This window comes from Rhizophagus irregularis, chromosome 2 (assembly GCF_026210795.1).
Source record: "Rhizophagus irregularis chromosome 2, complete sequence".
NCBI lineage: Eukaryota > Fungi > Glomeromycota > Glomeromycetes > Glomerales > Glomeraceae > Rhizophagus > Rhizophagus irregularis.
In genome coordinates, this window is record NC_089430.1 from 3,314,803 (window position 1) to 3,339,406 (window position 24,604).

General features: G+C 27.2%; 4 protein-coding genes across 4 annotated transcripts; 3 read left to right on the forward strand and 1 right to left on the reverse strand.

Moving 5' to 3' along the window:
- Positions 1 to 1,086: 1,086 nt before the first annotated feature.
- On the reverse strand, positions 1,087 to 1,653 carry OCT59_012093 (uncharacterized protein; the record flags this gene model as incomplete). Its single annotated transcript, XM_066134230.1, has 2 exons — positions 1,087 to 1,361; positions 1,473 to 1,653. The coding sequence occupies 2 exons, from the start codon at positions 1,651 to 1,653 to the stop codon at positions 1,087 to 1,089; spliced, it is 456 nt and encodes a 151-aa protein (XP_065989516.1).
- A 7,126-nt stretch (positions 1,654 to 8,779) lies between these two features.
- On the forward strand, positions 8,780 to 9,307 carry OCT59_012094 (uncharacterized protein; the record flags this gene model as incomplete). Its single annotated transcript, XM_066134231.1, has 2 exons — positions 8,780 to 8,905; positions 9,014 to 9,307. 2 exons carry the CDS (start codon positions 8,780 to 8,782, stop codon positions 9,305 to 9,307), a joined length of 420 nt encoding a protein of 139 aa, XP_065989517.1.
- A 10,954-nt stretch (positions 9,308 to 20,261) lies between these two features.
- Positions 20,262 to 20,801, forward strand: OCT59_012095 (uncharacterized protein; the record flags this gene model as incomplete). The annotated part of the gene is made up of 2 exons (XM_025327607.1): positions 20,262 to 20,486; positions 20,670 to 20,801. 2 exons carry the CDS (start codon positions 20,262 to 20,264, stop codon positions 20,799 to 20,801), a joined length of 357 nt encoding a protein of 118 aa, XP_025170437.1.
- A 154-nt stretch (positions 20,802 to 20,955) lies between these two features.
- OCT59_012096 (uncharacterized protein) lies at positions 20,956 to 21,213 on the forward strand (the record flags this gene model as incomplete). Its single annotated transcript, XM_025327608.2, has 1 exon — positions 20,956 to 21,213. The coding sequence occupies one exon, from the start codon at positions 20,956 to 20,958 to the stop codon at positions 21,211 to 21,213; it is 258 nt and encodes an 85-aa protein (XP_025170438.2).
- Between the last annotated feature and the right edge of the window lie 3,391 nt (positions 21,214 to 24,604).

Genomic DNA, 24,604 nt, shown 5'->3' on the forward strand with positions numbered 1-24,604 from the left:
CTCCTCTTAAAGAATCCCACAGAGCAATTTTCTAAAATCTACAGATCTCAATAGATTCATCAAGTCATTCTTGGTAATGGCTTTTGCAGGTATAGATTTAGCAGTAATCTTTGCAGGAATCTTAACAGGAGTTGCTTTACCTTTTAAGGGTGCTCCAGGAAAGCTAACTGCTGTCTTACTTGAAGATAACTTAAGAAGTTTCGAGATACTCGAACCTACTTTTTTTTTGATCCAGAATGAACCATATAAATATCACCATCCCGTTCTACTAATTCCACCTTTTTACCAAGACTCATAACATTATTATTAATGTCTATAGCATCGTCATTAAGATCAAGATTTTTCATTTGCTTGAAACAATTCCAAATCATCACATCTATCTTTAGTTTTTTGAAGTTTCTTCGCAAGTCTTTTAAACATTCCAAGTCCCATAATAAGATCAATATCATTAAGATAATCATGATCATTCCAAGCAGGAGCATCAGAATCATCACCAACATCATGATGTTCATTAGGTACTCCTTCATAATATTCATAATCTTTTTGTTGAATGACACGTTTTTGTGGCTTTGGTTGAACAGGTTGAACTGGTGGTTTACGAACTGGTGGCTGTCTCAAATTCTTCTGCAACTCCCAAATTTGCGCTTAAAATGTTTCCATCTGTTTCTTAAGCATTTTATCCATTTCTTCTTGAGTAATGCTATCTGAGTAACTGGTTTTAAGATACTGTAGATAACTGGTTCTTGTGAAGTATTAGGAGTTTTAAGTACTTGTCAATGAGCATTTTGCTCAGTCTGACCACGCCACATTTCTCCTTTCCTTTTTTTAACTCTTTCTAATCATTCTACCAACTCATCTACAGGAGTATCTACACCGATTCTTTCAGCTTCTACCAAATTATCCCTATTCAGTTCACAGAAGAACTGGTTAGTTATAACTTCAGAAGTAAAGTTTAAGACCTGTATACCATTCCTAATTTCATTATAAAACTCATGAATAGGTCAACTACCCTGTTCAATACTACTAAATCATAAACGCAATTTTGCTAGAGTAATATCTACCTATTTTAACAATAGTATGATAAGGTCAAAAAGGTATAATGTAAGGATTTCCAGCACCAGCACCACTAACATTCATAATAATACCTGCAGCAGTAACAAAATTAAGATTAGCATCAGTAAGTTCCATACCCGCTCGATCTCTCCATATATCATTATTAGCCCTATTTATCTCATAGTCAGGCCATATTTCGGTCATGAAATTACCTGCATTATTGTGACCTTGTTGATATTGAGTAGCTACTGAATTTGCAACCAAAACATGATTGGGAGCAGCGGCAGTAACGACTGCATTGTTAAGAGCTAATGCTCAAAAAGCGGCTTTATTGCAATTAGTAATAACACGTACAAGTATATTTCGAAGTCTAACATTTTTTCCTAAAATATTGTTATCATACCATTCTGCAGCATGACCTTTCAAACAAGTTCGAAGAATACTTAAAACTTTCTCGTAACTAGCTAGAGGGCCACCAGATGCATCAGCAGGATTGATATTAAAACTGTGAAGGTACTCCTTATATAGCTTAATAAATTGATTAAAATTTTCATCTTCACGTCCTTCAAAAATAGGAAGTCCTAATGCAACAGTAGCCATATCACAGAATGTTCTGGATTGTTGGGAGAAGGCGGAGGAAAGTTCAATTGTCTAATTCGAAACTATTGTACCTGAATACACAGAGCAGCTATCTGTTGAAAAAGTCGATTTCTAAGACGTCCCAATGTCTGGATCCCAAAATGCATTTGATTATTAGCATGTACTAATTGTGCATCAACCTGTCCAAGTTGCGCATTAGCTAATACAAGTTATCTTCCAGTTCAAGTAACTCTCATCTGCCAATGATTCAGAAGAATATTACCATGATTGATTGCATTTTGAACCTCATTACAATCTTTTACTGCTTGAGTATAATCTGCTTGTATTACATTACGTTCATGTCATGCCTGATTACGCTCACCTATAGCCTATTTATGAAGCTCTACCATAGTATCATAATCTCTTTGTAGGTTATGATTTCCTTCTGTAAAATTATCATTAATTGTACGTATGTCACGTAATTATTGTAAACGTTTCATCAAATGCATTTATCCTATCATATGTGTAAGCTAACAAACTTTTTGTAGTATCAAGTTCTTCATGTTTTGCTTTACAGTATTGCATTAATATATTAATAATATGTTTGATTTGATTATTCGCCTCGTGTATCTTTGAATCAACAGATAAATGACCCCTGGTAGTCAATAAATTTGCATGAGCCTTAAGTATTCTAATTAACTCATCATCATCTTCTTCATTGGCCAAGTGTGCAAGAGGTAGTCCAGTAGGTTCTGAAGGAGAATAAATTGCAATTGGTGATGTTGACATTATATTTAAACTAAGTTAGAACAAAATTCAAATGGATCTCTATATATACAATTTGGATGAGTATACGATCGACTCAAGACAGAGTAATGAGTATGCTACAACATGGCTATTCTCATTAGCCATAACAGGTAGCGTAAAACCATTATGATCATTAACTTGCTAATGGGAGATAAGAAAGCAAAAAAGCTATTAGCAGCAGAAAGCGGATGGTAATTGGTACGTACGTATTATGTGATGCAGTACTTTTAGTTGGCAGATACCAAGACCTTGCACAGGTCGAAAAGTAAAAAATCAGGCACTAATCGGTCACCAATCAGGTACCTGATTGGTGACCGATTGGTAACTGATTGATGCCTGATTTTTTACTTTTCGATCTGTTTTGCCTACTATTAAAATAGGTCACCCTGTGGCCTAAGGTAAAGTTTACATATAAATCACTTTGAAGATCTTACTATAAAAGGAAATTTTATGTTATATTGTTATAATTTTTTTTCTTTTTAGTTAATTAACCAATAAAATTTAAGCAAATCCTAAGGTAAGGTTTTATATGAAAGTGAAATTTCTACTAGTAACATATCTTAGTAGTAGGCGGAGACCTCAGATACCTTGAAAAACTAAAGTGGGCAGTCGTACGTGATTTTTTCGAAGAAGAAGAAATCTTATTTACCGCAGTAATCCATAGTGAAATTCCAGAGATTAACTCTTTTGATTCATTCTAAGCTACTGTAATTATATTCAAGGATCTAACAGATACTTCCAAAAAAACTCAGAACCTTATCACTAGTTACTTTACACATGGACGACACAAAAATATTTTATGTATCTATATAACCCAAAAATTCTTCACTATTCCCAAGGCTATTCGTGAGAATGTGAATTATATCTCTCTACATGGAAATTATGGAAGCTTTATAAATACTAAGAGAATCATCTGTCAATATACAGAAGAATCTGAGTCATTAGCTCCAGTAATTGATGACTTTACTCTACAACATGAATTTGTAGTGTTCGATCTTAAATGATCTAAAAGTGATCTATTATCTAGATGGGATATTAGTCTCAGTTCGATAACAGAGCAATCTCAGTTTGATCTCAGTTTGAACCCAATTCAATCTCAATTCAATTTCAGTTTGATCCAAGTTTGAACCCAGTTCAATCTGAGTTTAAACCCAGTCTGATTGCAGTTCGATCAAAGTTTAATCCATATGGACAGAAAGCTGTAGCTGAAGCAAAAAAAGGGTGGATACTTGATTGAATTTACTCAGGTATTTCTATTCTCTAAAGAGTGTAAGCATTTACTTGTACCTGGTGTCTTAGCCAAGAATGCAGATATCTGAATTAAGTATGTCAGCTAGTATGTCTTTTGGAAAGCTTATAGACTCTCTGGTAAGATCTTAGGAGAAGACTTCCAAAACTTCTTTATAGTGGTAGAACTGCGAAGACCAAAACTTCAAAACCTGAAACCATAAAAGAGTTATTCTCCCGATATGAAGCTCTGAAGTCTAGTCACTCTTTAAATAGCAAAAAATAATAGAAGGTATTGAAGTTCTTCTACAGATCTTTTTCAAGGGTAATATGGATTGTAATGCACTACGAGTAAGGATTAATAGTATCTTGTGAAAATTTCACGTAATTCGTCTACAGTAGCTCTAAGTAGAGTTCCAATCCATCATCCGACGGATGATCAATCTCTTCTCATTTATTTTTGGAAAGAGACATTTATGTTTCATAATTTATAATTTAGGAACTGCATTCAATGTAAGGTGATCAGACTATGCATTATTTAATTAATTGAACATAAAATAAATGGGGTGAAATCTTAGTCGGATTGAAATTTTCATCCGTCGGATGATATTTTAATCTGTTCCTAATTTTTCCTCACTTTCATTTTTGAAAAAAAAGTTTATTTATTAAATTATATACTGTATTATGCTCTTAGGATATCCTTAAAAAAAAATGCTCTTTTATATTAATTAAATGAGCGTACAACTGTCAAAATGTGATTATCCGTCGGATGACGGATTGGAACTCTAGCTCTAAGAATCATACTAGCACTTTTTTTACGGCCCTCAAAGTCAATTCGTAACATCTTAGCTTTTAACATTATAGCTTTTAAAGCTCAAAAAGCAAAGTTCTTAGTCATCAGATTACTCATATGACTCATATGACTCGTATAATTCTTATAGAATGTAGTGAATAGCTCATCAATACCATCTGGATATGTATCACATAAGAACTGATATAAGGCAATTTCTCCGCTATCACATCCAATGGCTACAAGCTGTTCAAGTAGCCATTTTCTAATATTCTCATATAGCTTTCCATCCCTATAAAAAAAATTTTACTTAAAATATATTTAAAATATATTTAATTTTCTTATTTTATACTTAAAATATACTAAAAATTGAATTTTCACAAAATTTGAATTTAAATTGTATTTAATATATACTTAAAATATATTTAATTTACATTTAAATTTTGCCCATTTCAGTATATTTTAAGGATGTTTAAAATAAGAATATTTTAAGTATATTATTATATACTTAAATTATACTTAAATGATATTTAATTTTTACCTATTTCAGTATATTTTAAGTATAAAATAAAATTTCAAGTTTATTTTAAGTATATTTTAGCAAAAATATTTTTTATAGGACATCCATAAGTTTTATATTTAGTCTCTATACGAATAATTGTATAAAGTCCATATTACTTTTCTGATGGATAATCTGAATTAACTTATTCTTGACAAGTCTTAAGGCTTGCAGAGGATCACTCTCATCACTAATCTTCTTTATAATCTGTCTATATAATACGCTGGATAATCCTCTATGTACTGCTTTTGCAGAGATTACTTCACAATTCTGATACTGGTTTATTATGATTGACATGGCTATTTTTCTTTATGTAAAAAAGAATTATTCAAAATTACATAACTATTCAGAGCAGTCCTTACACAACCTATTCGTTAAGTCACTCAGATTTGTAAGCATAAGATATTCCTTGCACAACTCGATATTAAGCTCTGCAAATTTTCGGGTATGGCTTCTAACGTACGTACGATTGTTAACACTGAGGAAGGCGTCCTGTTAGTCATATCCTGCTCTAGGATAAGATCATTATACAGTATAACGCTGCATAAAACACCTGGTATAATTTAAGAAACCCGCTTAGATTGTATAGTATCCAGGGAGGTGTTATGTGGGAAGGAGGGTACTATAATAGGGGATACGTTGAAAGGAGGGTATTAATCATGTGATAATTAATATACTGGTAATCTTAAAAAGTAATGAAAAATTCAATAAAACTTTCCGCAAATATAAAAATAATTTAATTTATTGCAAAATGATGATTGTTATAGAATTTTAACGATTTACTAGACAAATCTTTTTATCAGATGACCTGCAAGGGGTAGCACAATTTTGAAAAAAGCGCAATAAAATGATCATGATATTCAATCACGTCAGTGTTCTTCGCATTTTTACAAATTTTAATTTCTTTATTTCATTAATAAAATGGTTCGTCCTCAAGCAAATAAAAGTAGTAACTGTCTAACAATAACAGAGAAAAAAAGGAGACACTGGAACATATGCAAAAAAGTTGCAATTATTATGTATTATGAAAATGGCCATAGTAAAAATAAGACAGCAGTAAAGTTTAATATTCAAACAAACCAACTTCGCAACTAGATATCTAAAAAACCTCAGTTACTCAAAGTATAACTAGATGTTAAACGTTTAAATACAGAAGCAAAACCAAAATACCCTACTTTAGAAACTGCTTTACTTATTTGGGTAAAAGAAAAAAAAATCAAAATGCAGTTATGCGAAGCATGATTTAAATGAAGGCCAAAGCACTTGTACAACAACGCCAATGGTAAGTTACATGTTCTGGTGTTGGATCTTTTGCTTTAGTAATAAGTGGCTAAATGGTTTTATACGACGAAAAAATTCAAGTAATCGCTGCTGTACTACTATTGTGCTATGTTAGGATCCCGAAAAATACATATAAAAATCAGAGATGATCGGCAAAATTTTGCCTTAAAATAAGCAAATATTTTTACTAAGATCAATACACAAAGTTGATTTCTGACTTTATAATTTATATTAGAATAAGCAAATTTTTTTTATGACATTTGTATATTAAAAAAATGAAATCATGGCTTTTTTTTTAATTTAATTAGTTGTATTTAGAATATACTTCCAGTATAATTGATTTTCAATTGCTAGCATAATGCCAAATTGCAAAAATTAATTTGTACTGACGTATTTATTTATACTACTATATTTAATTATTTGATAATTCAAGTATTAACACTAAAACAAAAAGATTGTTCATTATTTTTTTATAAATTATAACAAAAACTTAGAATATAATTTATAAAATCATTTCTAAAAGAAGATCCTATTTCTAAAGAAAAAAAATATTAATACTACTTTCACATATAAAACAAAAAAAATTCCACCCTATTCTCAACTTATTAAAAATTTCAGTTTAGTTTTAATCTAAAAACCATTTCTAATAGAAAAAACAATAGAAATATTAATAATACTTCTAAAATAAACAAAATAAAGCTAAAAAATTCTTTACTTACAGTGAGCATTGGAGTTCCAGTCTGAATTCCAAGTTCCTAAGAAAAAAGTAAAAGGAATATTAGTATGGTAATATTTCCAAAAAAATTGACTATACTTTTCTCTTAACTCATATTTTTCCAAGATATTGGTATCTAAAATAATAAATTTTAAATTTAAGAAGTTGCTTTTAAAGAAAAATAATAAAAAGGAATATTAATAACATTCTAAACCAAATATTTTTTTTTAATAAAATGGCTTGTTGTTAAAAAAATATAACAATAAAGGCCAAAAAAAATTTTTATTGAATAAAACGGTTTGTTACAAACCAAAAAAAATATTTTATTTTTTTCTTTCAATAAAACGGTCTGTTAAAAGTCAAAAAATTGAAAAAAATTATCTATTATCAATCAGATTAGCCGTCAATTACGTATTTTCAAAAATTTATGTATTATACTATACGTAATGCTGCTTATTAGGGAATTCCAAAGCATTATGCTGCTAATTAGTAGAAAATCGCTGGAATTCCAAGCATTATACTACTAATTAGTAGAAAATTGCTGGAATTCCAAGGCGTTATGCTGCTAATTAATAGAAAATTGCTGAAATTTCAAGGCGTTATGCTGCTAATTAGTAGAAAATTGCTGGAATTCCAAGGCGTTATGCTGCTAATTAGTAGAAGACTGCTGGAATTATATATATATATTTTTTTTATTAAAAAATACCGTTGACTACGCAAATTAAAATATATGACATATATAAAAATGATTGTTATTACGCAAACTATATATATAACCTTTTAAAAAATCTCAAAATCTACAGTCAAACCTTGATATAGCGAACCCTTGATATAGTGAATTTTTCAGACAACTATAATAAATTTCCCCTTGCTATAACGAATTAACCAATCAAATCTCTTAAAATCTTCACTATAGCCCTATAGCGAAGTTGGCAGGCTCAACCTGAGGTTCGTTATAACAAGGGTTGACTGTATACAAATAAAATTTTATGACTTTTGGAAATTTTACTAATATGGTTAAGCAAACTTACACGTGACCTTTATATGTATTTTTCGGGGTCCTACTATGTTTACCTGATGATCTAGTTGAAAAACAACAAGAATTTTTATCATACATTGTATATCGGCGTATTCAGTATGATTATCCTTTAGCATATATCAGTAACATGAATGTAGTATTCTGCACAAATCAATTCGTAACACAATGTGATCCTGATTGCTCCTGAATAATAAAAATGTATTTTGCAAATAGCTTTTGATCTACTCTGCACAACAGGACATGAAAAAGCTAACTTTACAGTAGTTTTAATGTGTATGGCAAATGGAAGAAAACTTCCTCCACTTATAATTTTCAAACTTAAAAATGTTCCTTAAGAAAATTTTTCTCCAGAAGTAATTATTCGTGCAAATCAAAAGAGTTGGATGAATGAAAATAAGATGCTTTATTGAATCAAAAATATTTGGACTAAACGTGAAAGAGTTTTTAATCTACAGTCATTATTAGTTTTGGATTCGTTTTTGTCACATAGTAAATTCTGTTAAAAGGCGTTTTGGTAAAAAAAATACCAATATTGCTGTAATTCCTGGAAGATTAACATCCCACCTACAACTCTTAGATGTTTCAGTGAATAAATCATTTAAGACCAAGGTAACAATTATTACTCTGATCCCTTTAACAATATCATTTAATTCTATTTTGCTTTTTTGATTTCTAGTTATAATAAAAAAAAAATAAAAAATATTAAAATTTGTTATTATTATCCTATAGATGCGACAAAACTATAATGAATGGATGGCAGAAGCTGTTAAAGAGTTAACACCAGCTGGTAATTTAAAAAAACCCTCTTACGAAATCGTAGCAAAGTGGGTTAGAGATTCATGGAATGCAGTTGATGTTAATTTAATTCAGAAATCTTTTAAATGCTGTGGCATCTCTAATAAGCATGATGGAACTGAAGATGACTGGATTTTTAACTATAATCGACTTGGACAAGGAAATTAGCCAGAGGATGAAGTAGAAATGCCATCAGATAAACATGGCAATGATGAGGAAGGGAAAACAGATGGTGAATATGTTGGTAAGGAGAGAGAAACGGATGAAAAATATATTAATGAGGAAGAGGAAGAAGATGATGAGGAAGAATACGAAGGAAAAAAGGATGATGAGGAAGAATATGAAAGGAAGAAGATGAAGAGGGAGAATATGAAGGAGAAGAGGATGGATATAATGATGAATATCATAGTCATTACAAACAAGGAACAAATTACGTTAACATATGGAATGATTAGCGGGTAGCTTTGAATGTGTAACAATGCTTATTATTCGTTAATAAAGCTTATTAGTTTTCAAACTGAAGTTTTTTTTTACGTTTATAAGTTAATTAATAAATTAATAAAGTTAATATATTATTATTTATTATATTTAATTTATTTATTATAATATATATAAATGATTACTTTACAAAATCAATAATTGATTAATACCAGGTACTATTCAAAATCAGATATTGATTAGTACTGGGGTACTTTTCAAAAATACTAGAATGTAAACTTTAAGTAATACCCCAGTACTAATTAAGGGGAGTATTATTCCAGGAGGTACTATATGTAGTGCTGTATGTAGGGATGGTTAGGTTGGTCCTGGTTCGGTTCTGGTCCTAGGACCTATAAGTCCTATTGAACGGACCTGCAGACCAGGTCCTGTTAGGACCAGTCCTGAACCTGGTCCCTGGACCTGGTCCTGATTAAGTTATTTATAGATTTTATGAATTTAGTAATAACTAAATATAAAAAAAGAGAGTTGCAATATTGGGATTCACTTTTTTATATTGATTTTATATAAAAAAAGTGAGTTGCGATATCGCGATTCACTTTTTTATATTGATTTTATATAAAAAAGTGAGTTGCGGTATCGCGATTCACTTTTTTATATTGATTTTATATAAAAAAAGTGAGTTGCGGTATCACGATTCACTTTTTTATATTGATTTTATATAAAAAAAGTGAGTTGCGGTATCGCGATTCACCTTTTTATATGATTTAATATAAAAATGTGAATTGCAATATCGCAACTCATTTTTTATATGATTTTATTAATATAAAAATTGTATTGCAATATTGCAATGCACTTTTTTATAATTTATAATTACTTAAAATCAAATTTACAGCAAATTATACATATATAATTTAAACATATGGATCTCTTATAACCTTATTGGCTAGGACTTTTTAGGACCTGGTCCGCTTCTAGTCCAAAATTTGGACCTAAAGATCTGCAGACCAGGTCTTAAGACCAAGTCTTTAGGTCCAGGACCTAGGACTTTACCATCTCTAGCTGTATGGTACTCATCCATGATTCTATTCGCAACTTTTCGCTGAACATATACTACATGTCTTTCTAATGATATCAAGCAACATCTCTTAAGGTCATCTCTGATATCTTGTATCTCATTGAAAGTTAATCGCTGACTACTATGCTGTGTCTCCTTCCTCCAGTCAATAATAATATTTATAAGAGTGACCTCTCGATAATGGACAAAGTAATAGTTATAGTTGTTTCTAAAATTCAATTGCATAATAGTGCAAAATTGTGAATATCTCAGGATCTATTGATCAGATTTTGATGATCTTACTACCATTCGATTCGTCTCATCGAGACGAATCTAATGATATGTGTTTCATTTCTATAGCACTGATATTGACGGAGTTTTTAATGAATTTTGGTGTTGAAGCACGATCTAGTGATTGGATTTGAATGAATTTACCACTATTCGATTCGTCATGACAAGACGATTCTAAAGGCGGTAACATCAGGAAATTTTTTAAGATGCAGAACTGCAGAGATCTGTAAAATTAGCAGATCTCCACATTTTTTTTGTTAATTTATGCGGAAGTCAGTTATGCAATAATCTGCAATTTTGCATATTTCTGATTTTTTATGTATGCATTTCTGCAGAAAGTCTGCGATTTTGCAGATTTCTGCTTTTTTTTATGTGAAATTTATGCGGAAGTCTGCAATTTTGCAGATTTTTGCTTTTTTTTCATTAAAATATCAGTTCGATCTGCAATTTTATCATTGATTTAATATTTAAACTTTAATTAACTCTAACTTGATTTAATACCTAAATGATTTTTTTTACAATACTCTTTAAAAAAAAAAACTTTACAAAACTTTAAAAAAATAATTTTTTCTACAACACTTATTACTAAAGAAAAAAACTTTGTAAAATAATTTTTTCTACAACACCTTTCAGGAAATAATCTGTTAAAGATTCTAAAGAAAAAATATTTCTATTATTTTTTAAGCTTTGAAACTTATCAGAGAAATTTTTTTTTAAAAAAAAAATTTATTTGCAAGGTTCGGAGTCTTTTTAAGGCAAATTCGTCCAACATTCAGCACATAATCTGCAACATGCAGGGAAATCAGAACTAAAAAAGGAGTCGTATTCCTTTTTTTTCTTCTTTGAAAAAAAAAATTTTTTTTTAATGAACGTCAGTTAACGTTCAGTTTGTAAGTCAAGAAACATAATAGAGCTTATTGTCAATTTTAATTTGGAGGTATATCACCTCTGAAACTTTAATTATTTTTAGAGAAAAAAAATTTTTTTTATATTATATAGGTTAGATGAAACCTATCGATGATTTAGTTTGGAATTCAGAGGTATGCTTACCTCCAAAATTTAATTTATTTTTTAAAAAAAAAATATTTTTTTTTATATTATATAGGTTCTGAATGGAATCTATCGATGATTTTAGTTGAAATTCAGAGGTATGCTTACCTCTGAAATTTAATTTATTTTTTTAAAAAAAATAATTTTTTTTATATATTATATAGGTTCCGGATAGAACCTATCAAAGATATTGGAATTCAGAGGTATGCTTACTTCCGAATCTTAATTAATTTTTTTAATATTATATAGGTTCCAGATAGAACCTATCAAAGATATTGGAATTTGAAGGTATATTAACTTCCGAATCTTAATTTATTTTTTTAAAAAAAAAATTTTTTTTTATATTATCTAGGGGATAGGTAAATATACGGGGGGCCAACTCAAGGTTACACAGGCTGATCAATTACCGATTGAACTGAAGCCTTCATAAATTGAAATTACACAAACGAAATTTCATATTAAAATTTCGCTTTTTTTTATTTTTTTCGACACGCACAGCATAAGAAAGTAGCTGATCTCGAAGTTAAGTTTGTTCATATTAGCTTTATATAGCCGAAGTTTTTTCATCCAAATTGGACCACTGGTTAATTTCTTTCGTATTTTTATATGTTTTATTACGCTGACAATAGGAAGTTAGAAATTACAAACTTTTTTTTTGAGATTTCAATAAAAAAATAATTTTTTTTTGCTTAAAACATTTAAAAATAGTGTTTTCTTCTTTCGTTGTGCATTATTTTCAAGTATTTAATAAACTTTTATATATTTTTGAGGTATTTAAAATAGCCGATCAAGTTTTTTGAAATATATGTAAGCGAAACTCGACAAAAATTATATATTTCCGTTAGCTTTGATTTTGTTATTTTTCAGCTAATTTTTTTTCATAGATCATATTGATTATCGGCCCATTTCTCGCTTTAAACATGGGGTATTTTTGAATTTTAATATAGTTACTTATAAAATTACTATAGGCTTCGTTCTGGTCTTATGACTATGGCCTGTGTAACCTTGAGTTGGCCCCCCGTATATTTACCTATCCCCTAGATATTATATAGGTTCCGGATGGAACCTATCGATGATTTTAGTTGGAATTCGGAGGTATATTAACTTCCGAATCTTTAATTTATTTTAAAAAAAAAATAATAATTTTTTATTATATTATATAGGTTAGGATCCTGGGCATTATTGATGATTTTAGTTGGAATTCGGAGGTATGCTTACCTTTGAAATTTAATTTATTTTTTTAAAAAAAAATAATTTTTTTATATTATATAGGTTCCGGATGGAACCTATCAATGATTTAGTTTAGAATTCGGAGGTATCTTTACCTAGAATGCTAATTTATTTTTTTAAAAAAAATAATTTTTTTTATATATTATATAGGTTCTGGATGAAACTTATCAAATTTGTACGTCATATTACGTGATGAGTTGACGATCTGGTAAAAAAGGAGTATTAGCCATTTTTGGCAATAATCTGCATAAATCGGCATTATTAAATTTTTCCGGTTGAGTGGCAATTTGTCCCTTAATATTAATCAATTAGAGGTTAATATTAACAGGGTATGAAATTTAGCAATTTTAATAATTTATATATATTATTTGTTTAAAATTTTATGATTTTTATTTTGTGTTTAATATATATTTAATTTTTATATACTTTATAAAGAAAATTGTTAAAAATTTCAAATAATTTGTGATGTTAATATAAAATTAAATTGCTTGCTAAAAATAAAAAGATTAATATTAAAATAGTAAAAATATTTTAATATAACAAAATAATGAAATTATTTTATTATTAAAATTAATTAAAGTGAAATAATAACAATTTTAATATAATAAAATTCATTAATAAGTAACTTTATATAAAACCAATTATGGTTTGATGCAAAAATGTTGATATATAAAAATTATTATCTAAATTGGTAGTATTATATAAAAATTAACAATCAAGTTAGTGCTTCTAACAGATCGGTTCAAACCGGATTTAGCTTAAATCTGATCTGATCTGATTTTTATTTTAATAGATCTGATCTGATTTGAATTTGATCAGATCTGGTTCAATTTAATCCGAATCTGGTTCGGATCCATTTGAATCTGATTTGAATCTGATCCAAATTTGGTCCTTGTACTAAAAAAAGGAAAGGGAACGTTAATTACGTTCCTTAAAGTAAAAAAAATAAAAATAAAAATAAAAAAACGAACTTACCATAGTTCGTTCTTTTAAATCCTGGTCATTCAGCTTCGTCTCGCGTCTAGGTTTCCTAAAAATAAAAGAAAGGGAACGTTAATTACGTTCCCCTAAGTAAAAATAAAAAAAAAACCTAAAAAAAAGAAACGAACTTACCATAGTTCGTTCTTTTTTTTAAATCCTGGTTGTTAACGTTTTAATGACTTCATTCGTCCAGGTTTCCTAAAAAAAAGGGAACGTTAATTACGTTCCTTTAAGTAAAAATAAAAAAAAAACTTAAAAAAGAAATGAACTTACTATAGTTCGTTCTTTTTTTAAATCCTGGTCGTTAATGGCTTCATCTACGTCTAGGTTACCTAAAAAAAAGGAACGTTAATTACATTCCCTTAAGTAAAAATAAAAAAAAAACTTAAAAAAAGAAATGAACTTACCATAGTTCGTTCTTTTTTTTAAATCCCGGTCGTTAATCGGCCCATTCACTCCAGGCTTTTCTAAAAGAAAAAAAAAAAAAAAAAAAAAAGCGAACGTTAATTACGTTCCTTAACGTAAAAATAAAAAAAAAACTTAAAAAAAGAAATGAACTTACCATAGTTCGTTCTTTTTTTAAATCCTGGTCGTTAACGACTTCGTTCACGTCCAGGTTTCCTAAAAAAGAAAGAGAACGTTAATTACGTTCCCTTAAATAAAAATTAAAAAAAAACCTTAAAAAAAAGAACGAACTCACCATAGGTTCTTAAACGTTCCCTTCTTAAATCCTGGTCGTTAGGCTATCTTGTTACGTCGGAAGGCTTCCTAATAAAAAAGAAGGGAACCGTTAATTAAGTTCCCTCAAGTAAAAATAACAAAAAAAAAGAAACGAACTTACCTAGTTCGTTCTTTTAAATCTTGGTCGTTCGGCGTCCGTTTGTCCAGGAAAGGGTTTTTAAAAAAATGAATTTTTTTTTTTTAAAAAAATTTAAAAAAAAATCTGATCTGAAATCTGTTCAGATCGGATCGGATTTTCTCATGTTTGATCTGATCTGATCTGAATCTGATCGGATCAGATTTTTTTTTAAATCCGATCTGATCTATGGATCAAAATTTTGAAAACTGAACCGATCTGACTCAGATCAAATTTGCGAATCCCAGATCAGATCGGATTTTTTTCGGAGCACTAGATCGAGTCATATAAGTATAACAATTATATAATAAGTAAGAAACATTTCTACTTTCAATTTATCAAATAAAAATACACCTTTTTTACTTCATAGATAATACAAAACATGATTAAATCCTTTTAATTAGCAACAAAAAAAAAATAATTATTTATATTCACTAATAATTTTTAGATATTTGACAATACCAGAAATAATATTAAAACTTATTACTACACAAAAGGTTGCTATAGTAGTTCTTATTATTAGAAAGGTAACAATTGTATGTATGGTTGCTGAATACAATAAAAATAAGATCTTATTATAAAAAACTATGGCTAATTAAAAAAAAAACTTAACTATAATGTTGTTGAGTTTATATATAGTTTTGTTATTTCTGCAAACAGCAAATATTTTCAATATCCACTTTCAATATATGTATTACAACAAAAACTTAAAGAAAATAGTCATATATTTCAAAATGAACATTAGTACTTCATATACTTACTTTACCATTGTAAACTACAATTAATCAAAGAAGTTTAGTCTACTGTATACATACTGCCCAAATTATTTTAAAATGCTATAATTATAATTTAAGATGCTATAATTCATTCAATTTATATATAATTTACTATGTAAAGTATCAAAATAATTTGGGATGCTATAATTATTTGGAATTTTACTTATAATTATGGCAGCCTAAAATAATTTGAATGGTATGTATAGTTTACTGTAAAAGGTGTAGTTATTAAAGCCAGTCTTTATTTTAATCTTTTCGCTATTAGATACAAATTATTATATGCTTTTAAGAAAAAGATTACTTCTAAAATTACAGTTGGGTTTTAGAAAAAATGTCTTAATAAGACGAAAAAATATAAATATTTATGTAATGATATGAAAATAAAAATAAAGATTCTGAAGTTGAAGAATTTGATGAATTATATAGGCTGATTTGTTTTTTTTTTTATTAAAAAGAGTTATTGAATTGATTTTCACAATTTTTGTTACTCAAAATTGTTTTGTAATACCAAAAAATCATCTGATTGATGATCACTTGACTAAATAATAAGTTGAACAAAAATTTACATTTGCGAAACTAAATTATTAAATATAAAAAAACTGTGAAAACCCCCATTTCACTAATAAAAAACCCATTTCTCATATATATGGAATTTTTAACATATATTATTAAAAAGTAAGTATATTTTAATAAGAAATTTACTACAAAAAACCACTGGTGGTCACCACCAGTGTCACGTGTTTATTATTTTTATTGATAAATTAATAAATTATTAGCTCCCTTGTTTATTGTTTAATATGTATTTATGCGGTTAGCAGTTTCTTAATTAGTATTAACGCGTAATAGTTTAGCCGTTTATGTTGAGTATTACGTCACAAAATAAAATATTGCTGTGGTTTGCTTCGCTAAAACAATAGTAGCTTCGTGTCATATTGTATCGCTTATTGTTTCGCTGCGGCTTGTATTCTGTCATATATCCACGAAGCTCCCCGTATTTTTTTCTTTACTTCTGTTTGATAGTTTACGCTGGACCATTTCGATCAAGTTTCATAAAAACACACCAACTGTTCTGTTTGGTGACTGTTATATCCCACCTTTCAAATTATCTAGGAACCATGCCAAATGGTTCATTTCTACAAAATAAAAAAAAAGAATGTTAGCAAAATGTTCTTATACTAAATTATTAAACACAATACTCCCACCTATAACCCACCTTTAAAATCGCCTAGAAGTTGTGCCAAATGGTTCATTCCTACAAAAATAAAAAAGAAGAACATTAACTAAACATTTTTATACTAATTTACTAAATATTACCACTACACTACCCCATCCACCTTTGAAATCGCTTTAGAGCTGTAACCAAAAAGTCCGTTTCTACAAAATAAAAAAAACAATTGGTTAGTATATTAAAAATAAAAAAAAATTTTTTTATAAAAAAATTGATCAAATTAGTGAATTACATAATTCACATATTCATACTGAATAATTCATTATAGTAGCCTTATTTATTTCTGTTTGTTCTAATCTGATCTGATTTTCACAAAATTTTTTTTGGCCAATCAAAAAACAGCGTAAATTGAACAGAAAAATTCGCGTTATGATCTATTTCATTCTGTTCCAATTTTTTTCTTTCTATAATTATGTCTAAAAAGGATATTGAATATACTTTAATGTTATTAACAATACAGGATTTAAATGACTCTTTTGACTCTTTTAATGATAATGAATTAAATAATAATACAGTCAACCCTTGTTATAACAAACCCTAGGTTCTAGACCTCAACTTCGCTATAGGGCTATAGTGAAGATTTTAAGAGATTTGATTGGTTAATTCGTTATAACAAGGGGAAATTTATTATAGTTGTCTGAAAAATTCACTATATCAAGGGTTTGTTATATCAAGGTTTGACTGTAATAATTTAATAAAAAAAATACTTCTTGCTTTATCCTCTTTACATTATCTTGTTCCTCAAAACTATATTCCTAAGTCTCAACATTGGTATTATAAAATCTTACCATTATATGATGATATACGATTTAAAAAAGTTTTACGAATGGAAAGATAACAGTTTAACAAGCTAATACAAGTTTTACAGAACGATACAGTTTTTCAAAATAAAGGAAATAAGCCATAGGTACCAGTTGAATTTTAATTAGTAATATTTCTTAGGCGTTTAAGTTCTAAAGATGATATTTTAAGTATTTGTTCTCAATTTGAAATATGTGAAGGTACTGTAATTCTTTATATTAACTGTGTAATAAAGGCTATTAGAAATAAAAAATTGGAGTTTGTTCAATTGCCTAAGAATAATAATAATCGTGCTATTGTTTATGCAGGATTTTAAGCTATTGGAGAGTTTCAAAATATTATTGGAGCAATAGATGGTACTCATTTTATTTTAAATGAAGCACCTGCACAAGATCTAACAGCACTTTTTACAAGAAAAAAAAGATACGTAATTCATTGTTAAGGAATTGTTGATTTTAAAGGAATTTTTATTAATTATATAATAGGATGGCCGGGATCAGTGCATGATGCACGAGCCTATGCTAATTCTGATTTTTTCTTAATAAAGCAAAATATATTGAAGGAGATGATTATGTGTTAGGTGATTCAGCATATCCGATCTCTTCCTTTTTAATTACTCCTTTTAAAAATCCATTTAATCATCGACAATGTCAATTTAACTTTATTTATTCAAAACATAGAGTTGTTGTAGAATATGCCTTTGGTAAATTAAAGGCTAAATTCAAAGCATTAAAAGAATTATCTGTAAAAGATATAAAGACAGCAATTAAATTAGCAGATTGTGCTATATTATTGTATAACTTTCTTGAAATTTGTAGGAAAATTTGGGAGATTAATGATCAAAATGATGATGATGATAATTATAATGATCAATATGATTGGGAAGATAAAAGTGATGAAATTTAAAATTAGAAGGCAAACTTAAAAGAAAAAGAATGTCATATGGGCCGATCCTTGGAATCTAATTTTTTTACACAAAAATAATTTTATTAAAGCAAATATAAATTATCATTTATATAAGAATAATAAATTTATACCAGATAATGCAAAAAAAACTAATTAATTATATAATTTTTAATTTTTTTTTAATATAAGATATCATTAAAATTTAAAAGATCAAATATAACTCTCATGACAAAATCATTGATAATTCTTCGTAGAAATAAGCTATACAAATAAATTTACATTCATTTGAAAGAGAAAATCGAGATCTATCTAATGAATCTAAAAACAAGTGAATTGAATCACTAGTTGTTCAGTAATCACGTTTAGTATATTATTGAATTTTATCTAAATTTGATCATTAATTACTTCACATATAGTGATTCAATTTGAATGATCTTTGCTCCCTAAGGTGATGCCAACTTTTATCTTTAAAATAAATTTAAAATAATTCGTTTAATATATGTAGATGTTTAGGAATCATCAATTATATTATTAATATAAAATTTTATAAATTTGATAAAATCTGATATAAAAAAATTTATTAAATACCTGTAGATGCAAGCTACACGAATGAAATTATATTCATTTGAAAGAGAAAATTGAGGTCTATCTAATAAGCCTAAAATCGAATGAATTGAATCACTGGATTGTGAATAATTACGTCTAATATATTTATTTTTAATTTTTAAATTTGATTTGACTTTGATCGTTAATTACGCCTCATCCAGTGATCCAATTTTCCTGATCTTTGATTCTTACGATAGAGCAAATTCTCAGCTTTCAAATGAATGTAAAATGATGACGTTAGCATATCTCCAGGAATAATAATGCACGATTTTGTCACCTGCATAAAGTCCGATCTGAAAATTTTATTTCTTACCAAAAAATGCTTTCATAAGAGAATCCCAAATTCTTTTACTTTATTTAAAAGATTTTATTTGCCATTTAAGGATTTTAGTAGAATAAATCTAATGAAATAATTTTAAAAGATAAAAAACAAATATATAATTAGTTATTTTTAAAAAAAAGAATATCTTATTATTCATTTTACAACTATTTTACATCATAATTATTTTTTATTTGCATGTATTTTTTACAAAGAAAAAACAATAAATTAAAGCTAAAAATTATGAAAAAATATGTCTTATCTATGTATATAAAATATTAAGTTTTTTCTTTTACTTACCACTTAAAAATAACTGCTATATTTGCTTATAAACTTTTTTGTCATATTTAATAAAAGTGAATAGAAAAATGATGGAAAAGTGATGGGAGTGATGGGGAAAAAGAAGTGGTTATTACCGTTATTTTTGAATATTGATTAAAAAAATTTTTTTATTTTTTATTAAATCTGAGTTACGTAAATATGTAACACATATTTAATTTAGATTTGTGTAATGTTAATCTTACAAATTTTTATAAAAATCTTAATTTAGACTAATTCCAAAAATCGGCACATATGCCATTGTATATAATATAGTAAAAGAAAAGAAAAGCAACTAAAAAAAAGGGAATACAGTTCCCCTTTGATATAACGAACCCTATGTTTTAACTGATCAAAGCTTCGTTATAAGCAAATTCGTTAATACTAGCCCTGTTCATTTCTGTTCTGTTCCGATCTGATCTGATTTTCACAAAATTTTTTAGCCAATCAAATTCATTTAAAAATTGGATCAATAACTGGATTAACGGATTAAAAAAATTGATGATCTAAGTGTTCTGAATACGCGTTTTTTACAGTCTCACGTTTAAATTTACTAATAATGACTTCAATAACTTCTAAAAATAAGAAAAAAGTTTTGTCAGCAAGCAATAAGGACGTTAATACAAACATAAAACTTCATGTTACTATACGTCTAGAATCAACCACATTAAAACAAAGTAATTTGCCCATTAAGGTGATTGCATCTGAATCAACTTTAACTCATAAAGAAATAACTCAAACAATTATTAACCTTTCTGATGACCTTACTGAACCTACTAAAGATGTTTGTATTTATATTTTTGTCTAGTATTAATTTTATTTACTTTATTTTAATATATTCTATTTACAAATAGCTGGACGCGAAAACTACCTAAGAAGAACCACAAAAAATTGAAGTTTCTATGGTAAAAATTTCAGTTTAATACACTTAATTAGATTTCTATAAATTAAGACTTACTTACTTTAGCTACCAATTAAAGGTACTAAATGTAAAAAGCAAGTTTTGAAAATAAAAGTTAAATCAAATGATGATGCTAAGTGGACAGATAGCGAAATTAAAATATTGCTTAAGTTTTGGAAAGAAAATTTGGAAGAATAGAAACAGGGAAAGGTGAAGGTTTATCAAAAAATTATAAGTAAAAATGTGTTACCAGGTCATACTCTTGATCAAATCAGAAATAAGGTTGGAAAATTGTGTGAAACATATTTGCAAAAAAAAAAAAAGCTAATTCTACTAGTAAAGGTAATGTAGAATGGATTTAGTTCTTACAAATGGAAGAAATTTTGTCGCTATCAACCCAGATTATGTTACAGATTCAACTTCATATTTTCCTCCTATTTCTTATGGCGAAAATTCAGATAATAAAAAAAATTATAAAGCTAATGAAACACGAAAAAAGAAAAGAAAATCAACAGGAATTGAAGGTATATCTGGGGTAATTGCAGTAATGGGAGAATCAAGGGATAGGTTTTATGAAAAAAAACTAGACTTAAAGGAGCGTAAAAGTTAAAAGAAATTCGAATTGGAGGAAAAGAAATTAATTCAGCAATACGAGTTGAAAAAGAGTAAGTTGGAGATAGAAAGATTGCGTGCTGAAAATGAAAAAGTTAAATTAGAGTTGAAAATGTTGAAATTTCGCAAAAATAATAAATGAAAATTTTTTATTGATTTGAAGAACAGGACGGACATCTCCATATTATCATGATATTGCCGATCATTTTGCTGATCACTTGTCCAATATTATCATATAAAAAAATACCGTTGAATTAATTTTTTCACAAATTCTACATAATAATGTATAAAATTTCAATTTTATTTACTTTATTTTATTTATTGTTAATAAATTAGTTCTTAAAATGATTCATAAAGATTTTGTCAAATATTAGACATATATTAATTTTACAATAATTGTAAACATTTATTTAATGATAACTTTTGGGTTATCAAAAATTATTCAGGTTTATTTTAGTCACTAATTCTTGAATATCTAAATAGTATATTGTGAAAGTTTCAAGTTTGGTCCAAAGTTCTGTGGCTTAGCTTGAAGCTTCAAAGTCAAATTAGCAGATGATCAGCATATGGGCGGACTTATAGCAAAAGGTGGGGCTCGGACAATCACGTGATTTCAAAAAAAATTGAACTTTAATATTATTGGTTAATTTAATAAATTATAATTTATTCCATCATTTTTAAAGATTTTTAAAATCAATTTTTTGCAAACTAGAGTAAATTTTTGCAAGGAATTCATTAAAAGCATTAGTTTTTTTCTAAAGCATCTATATTATTTGTTAAATGCAATAATAGAAAAATACAAAATTTGCAAATTCTTAAATAAAAAAATTTTTTATTAATATATTATAAACAAAATTTTTTTTTTCTGAAAGGTTAAATAAAGTAATATATAATTAAAATAAAATTTCAAAAAAAAAATTTTGGCCAAGCCCCCCCTTTTGCTACAAGTCCGCCCATATATATGAATTATTGAAAATCTCAGCCTAAGGCTAAATTTGGAACCACATTTTATTTTGCCACAATACTTTTATATTTAATTATTGATAACCTAATTATTAAACAAAACAATTAAATATTATTTTTAGAACATTTATAGCTTGAGATAAGGCTTCAAAGTTAATGTGATATCACATTTATTATGATCGGCAAATGATCAACATGTGATATAGGGTATGTCCGTCCTGTTGATTTAAAGTTTACCTTACATAATTAAATATATTTATTAAATATAATATAAATATAAAATATTTTTTTTGTAAAATTTGTTTATTAATTACTTGTTATGCTACATATTAATTTAACATATGTGCCGATTTTTGGAATTAGTCTAAATTAAGATTTTTATAAAAATTTAATATTTTAGTAAGATTAACATTACACAAATCTAAATTAAATATGTGTTACATATTTACGTAACTCAGATTTATTAAAAAATAAAAAAAAATTTTTTAATCAATATTCAAAAATAACGGTAATAACCACTTCTTTTTCCCATCACTCCCATCACTTTTCCATCATTTTTCTATTCACTTTTATTAAATATGACAAAAAAGTTTATAAGCAAATATAGCAGTTATTTTTAAGTGGTAAGTAAAAGAAAAAACTTAATATTTTATATACATAGATAAGACATATTTTTTCATAATTTTTAGCATTAATTTATTGTTTTTTCTTTGTAAAAAATACATGCAAGTAAAAAATAATTATGATGTAAAATAGTTGTAAAATGAATAATAAGATATTCTTTTTTTTCAAAATAACTAATTATATATTTGTTTTTTATCTTTTAAAATTATTTTATTAGATTTATTCTACTAAAATCCTTAAATGGCAAATAAAATCTTTTAAATAAAGTAAAAGAATTTGGGATTCTCTTATGAAAGCATTTTTTGGTAAGAAATAAAATTTTCAGATCGGACTTTATGCAGGTGACAAAATCGTGCATTATTATTCCTGGAGATATGCTAACGTCATCATTTTACATTCATTTGAAAGCTGAGAATTTGCTCTATCGTAAGAATCAAAGATCAGGAAAATTGGATCACTGGATGAGGCGTAATTAACGATCAAAGTCAAATCAAATTTAAAAATTAAAAATAAATATATTAGACGTAATTATTCACAATCCAGTGATTCAATTCATTCGATTTTAGGCTTATTAGATAGACCTCAATTTTCTCTTTCAAATGAATATAATTTCATTCGTGTAGCTTGCATTTACAGGTATTTAATAAATTTTTTTATATCAGATTTTATCAAACTTACAAAATTTTATATTAATAATATAATTGATGATTCCTAAACATCTACATATATTAAACGAATTATTTTAAATTTATTTTAAAGATAAAAGTTGGCATCACCTTAGTGAGCAAAGATCATTCAAATTGAATCACTATATGTGAAGTAATTAATGATCAAATTTAGATAAAATTCAATAATATACTGAACGTGATTACTGAACAACTAGTGATTCAATTCACTTGATTTTAGATTCATTAGATAGATCTCGATTTTCTCTTTCAAATGAATGTAAATTTATTTGTATAGCTTATTTCTACGAAGAATTATCAATGATTTTGTCATGAGAGTTATATTTGATCTTTTAAATTTTAATGATATCTTATATTAAAAAAAAATTAAAAATTATATAATTAATTAGTTTTTTTTGCATTATCTGGTATAAATTTATTATTCTTATATAAATGATAATTTATATTTGCTTTAATAAAATTATTTTTGTGTAAAAAAATTAGATTCCAAGGATCGGCCCATATGGAATATGAAAACCCTAAAAATAATCCTATGGTTGAAGTGATAAAGATGATTCTATATTAGATAGTGACAAAGGTGAATATCATGATACTAAATTGATAATATAGAAATTACATTATGTTTTAGTATGCAATTTTAGTTATAGAACAAATTAGAAACTCACCTTAATATTTATGTTATTTAAGAAGGTTTTTTTTACAAAAAAACAAGGCTTGAATATTACATGAATTAAATAGAAATGGACAATTTTACAGATGAAAAACAAGTAGTACAGCTATTCTGATTTTTTGAGGAAATTAATAATATTTAAATTTTTTAATATCACATACTTTTAACAGCTTAAAACTAAATGAAACCAATCTTTTTTTTTTATGATGCTTATTTGATTAATCAAGAATATATAGAACAGGTATGAAATAATTGATTATTTAATGACATGATATTAAGATTAAGGTGTAGGATTAAGGTTAGGATTAGTTAAGGTTAGGATTAGAATGTAAAATTGTATAGGATTAGAGTGTAGAATTGTGTGGGATTAGAGTATGGAATTAAAATTAGAATTAGGGCTTAGAATTAGGGTTAGGCTTAGCATGTTTATTGTTGCTAACTTTATT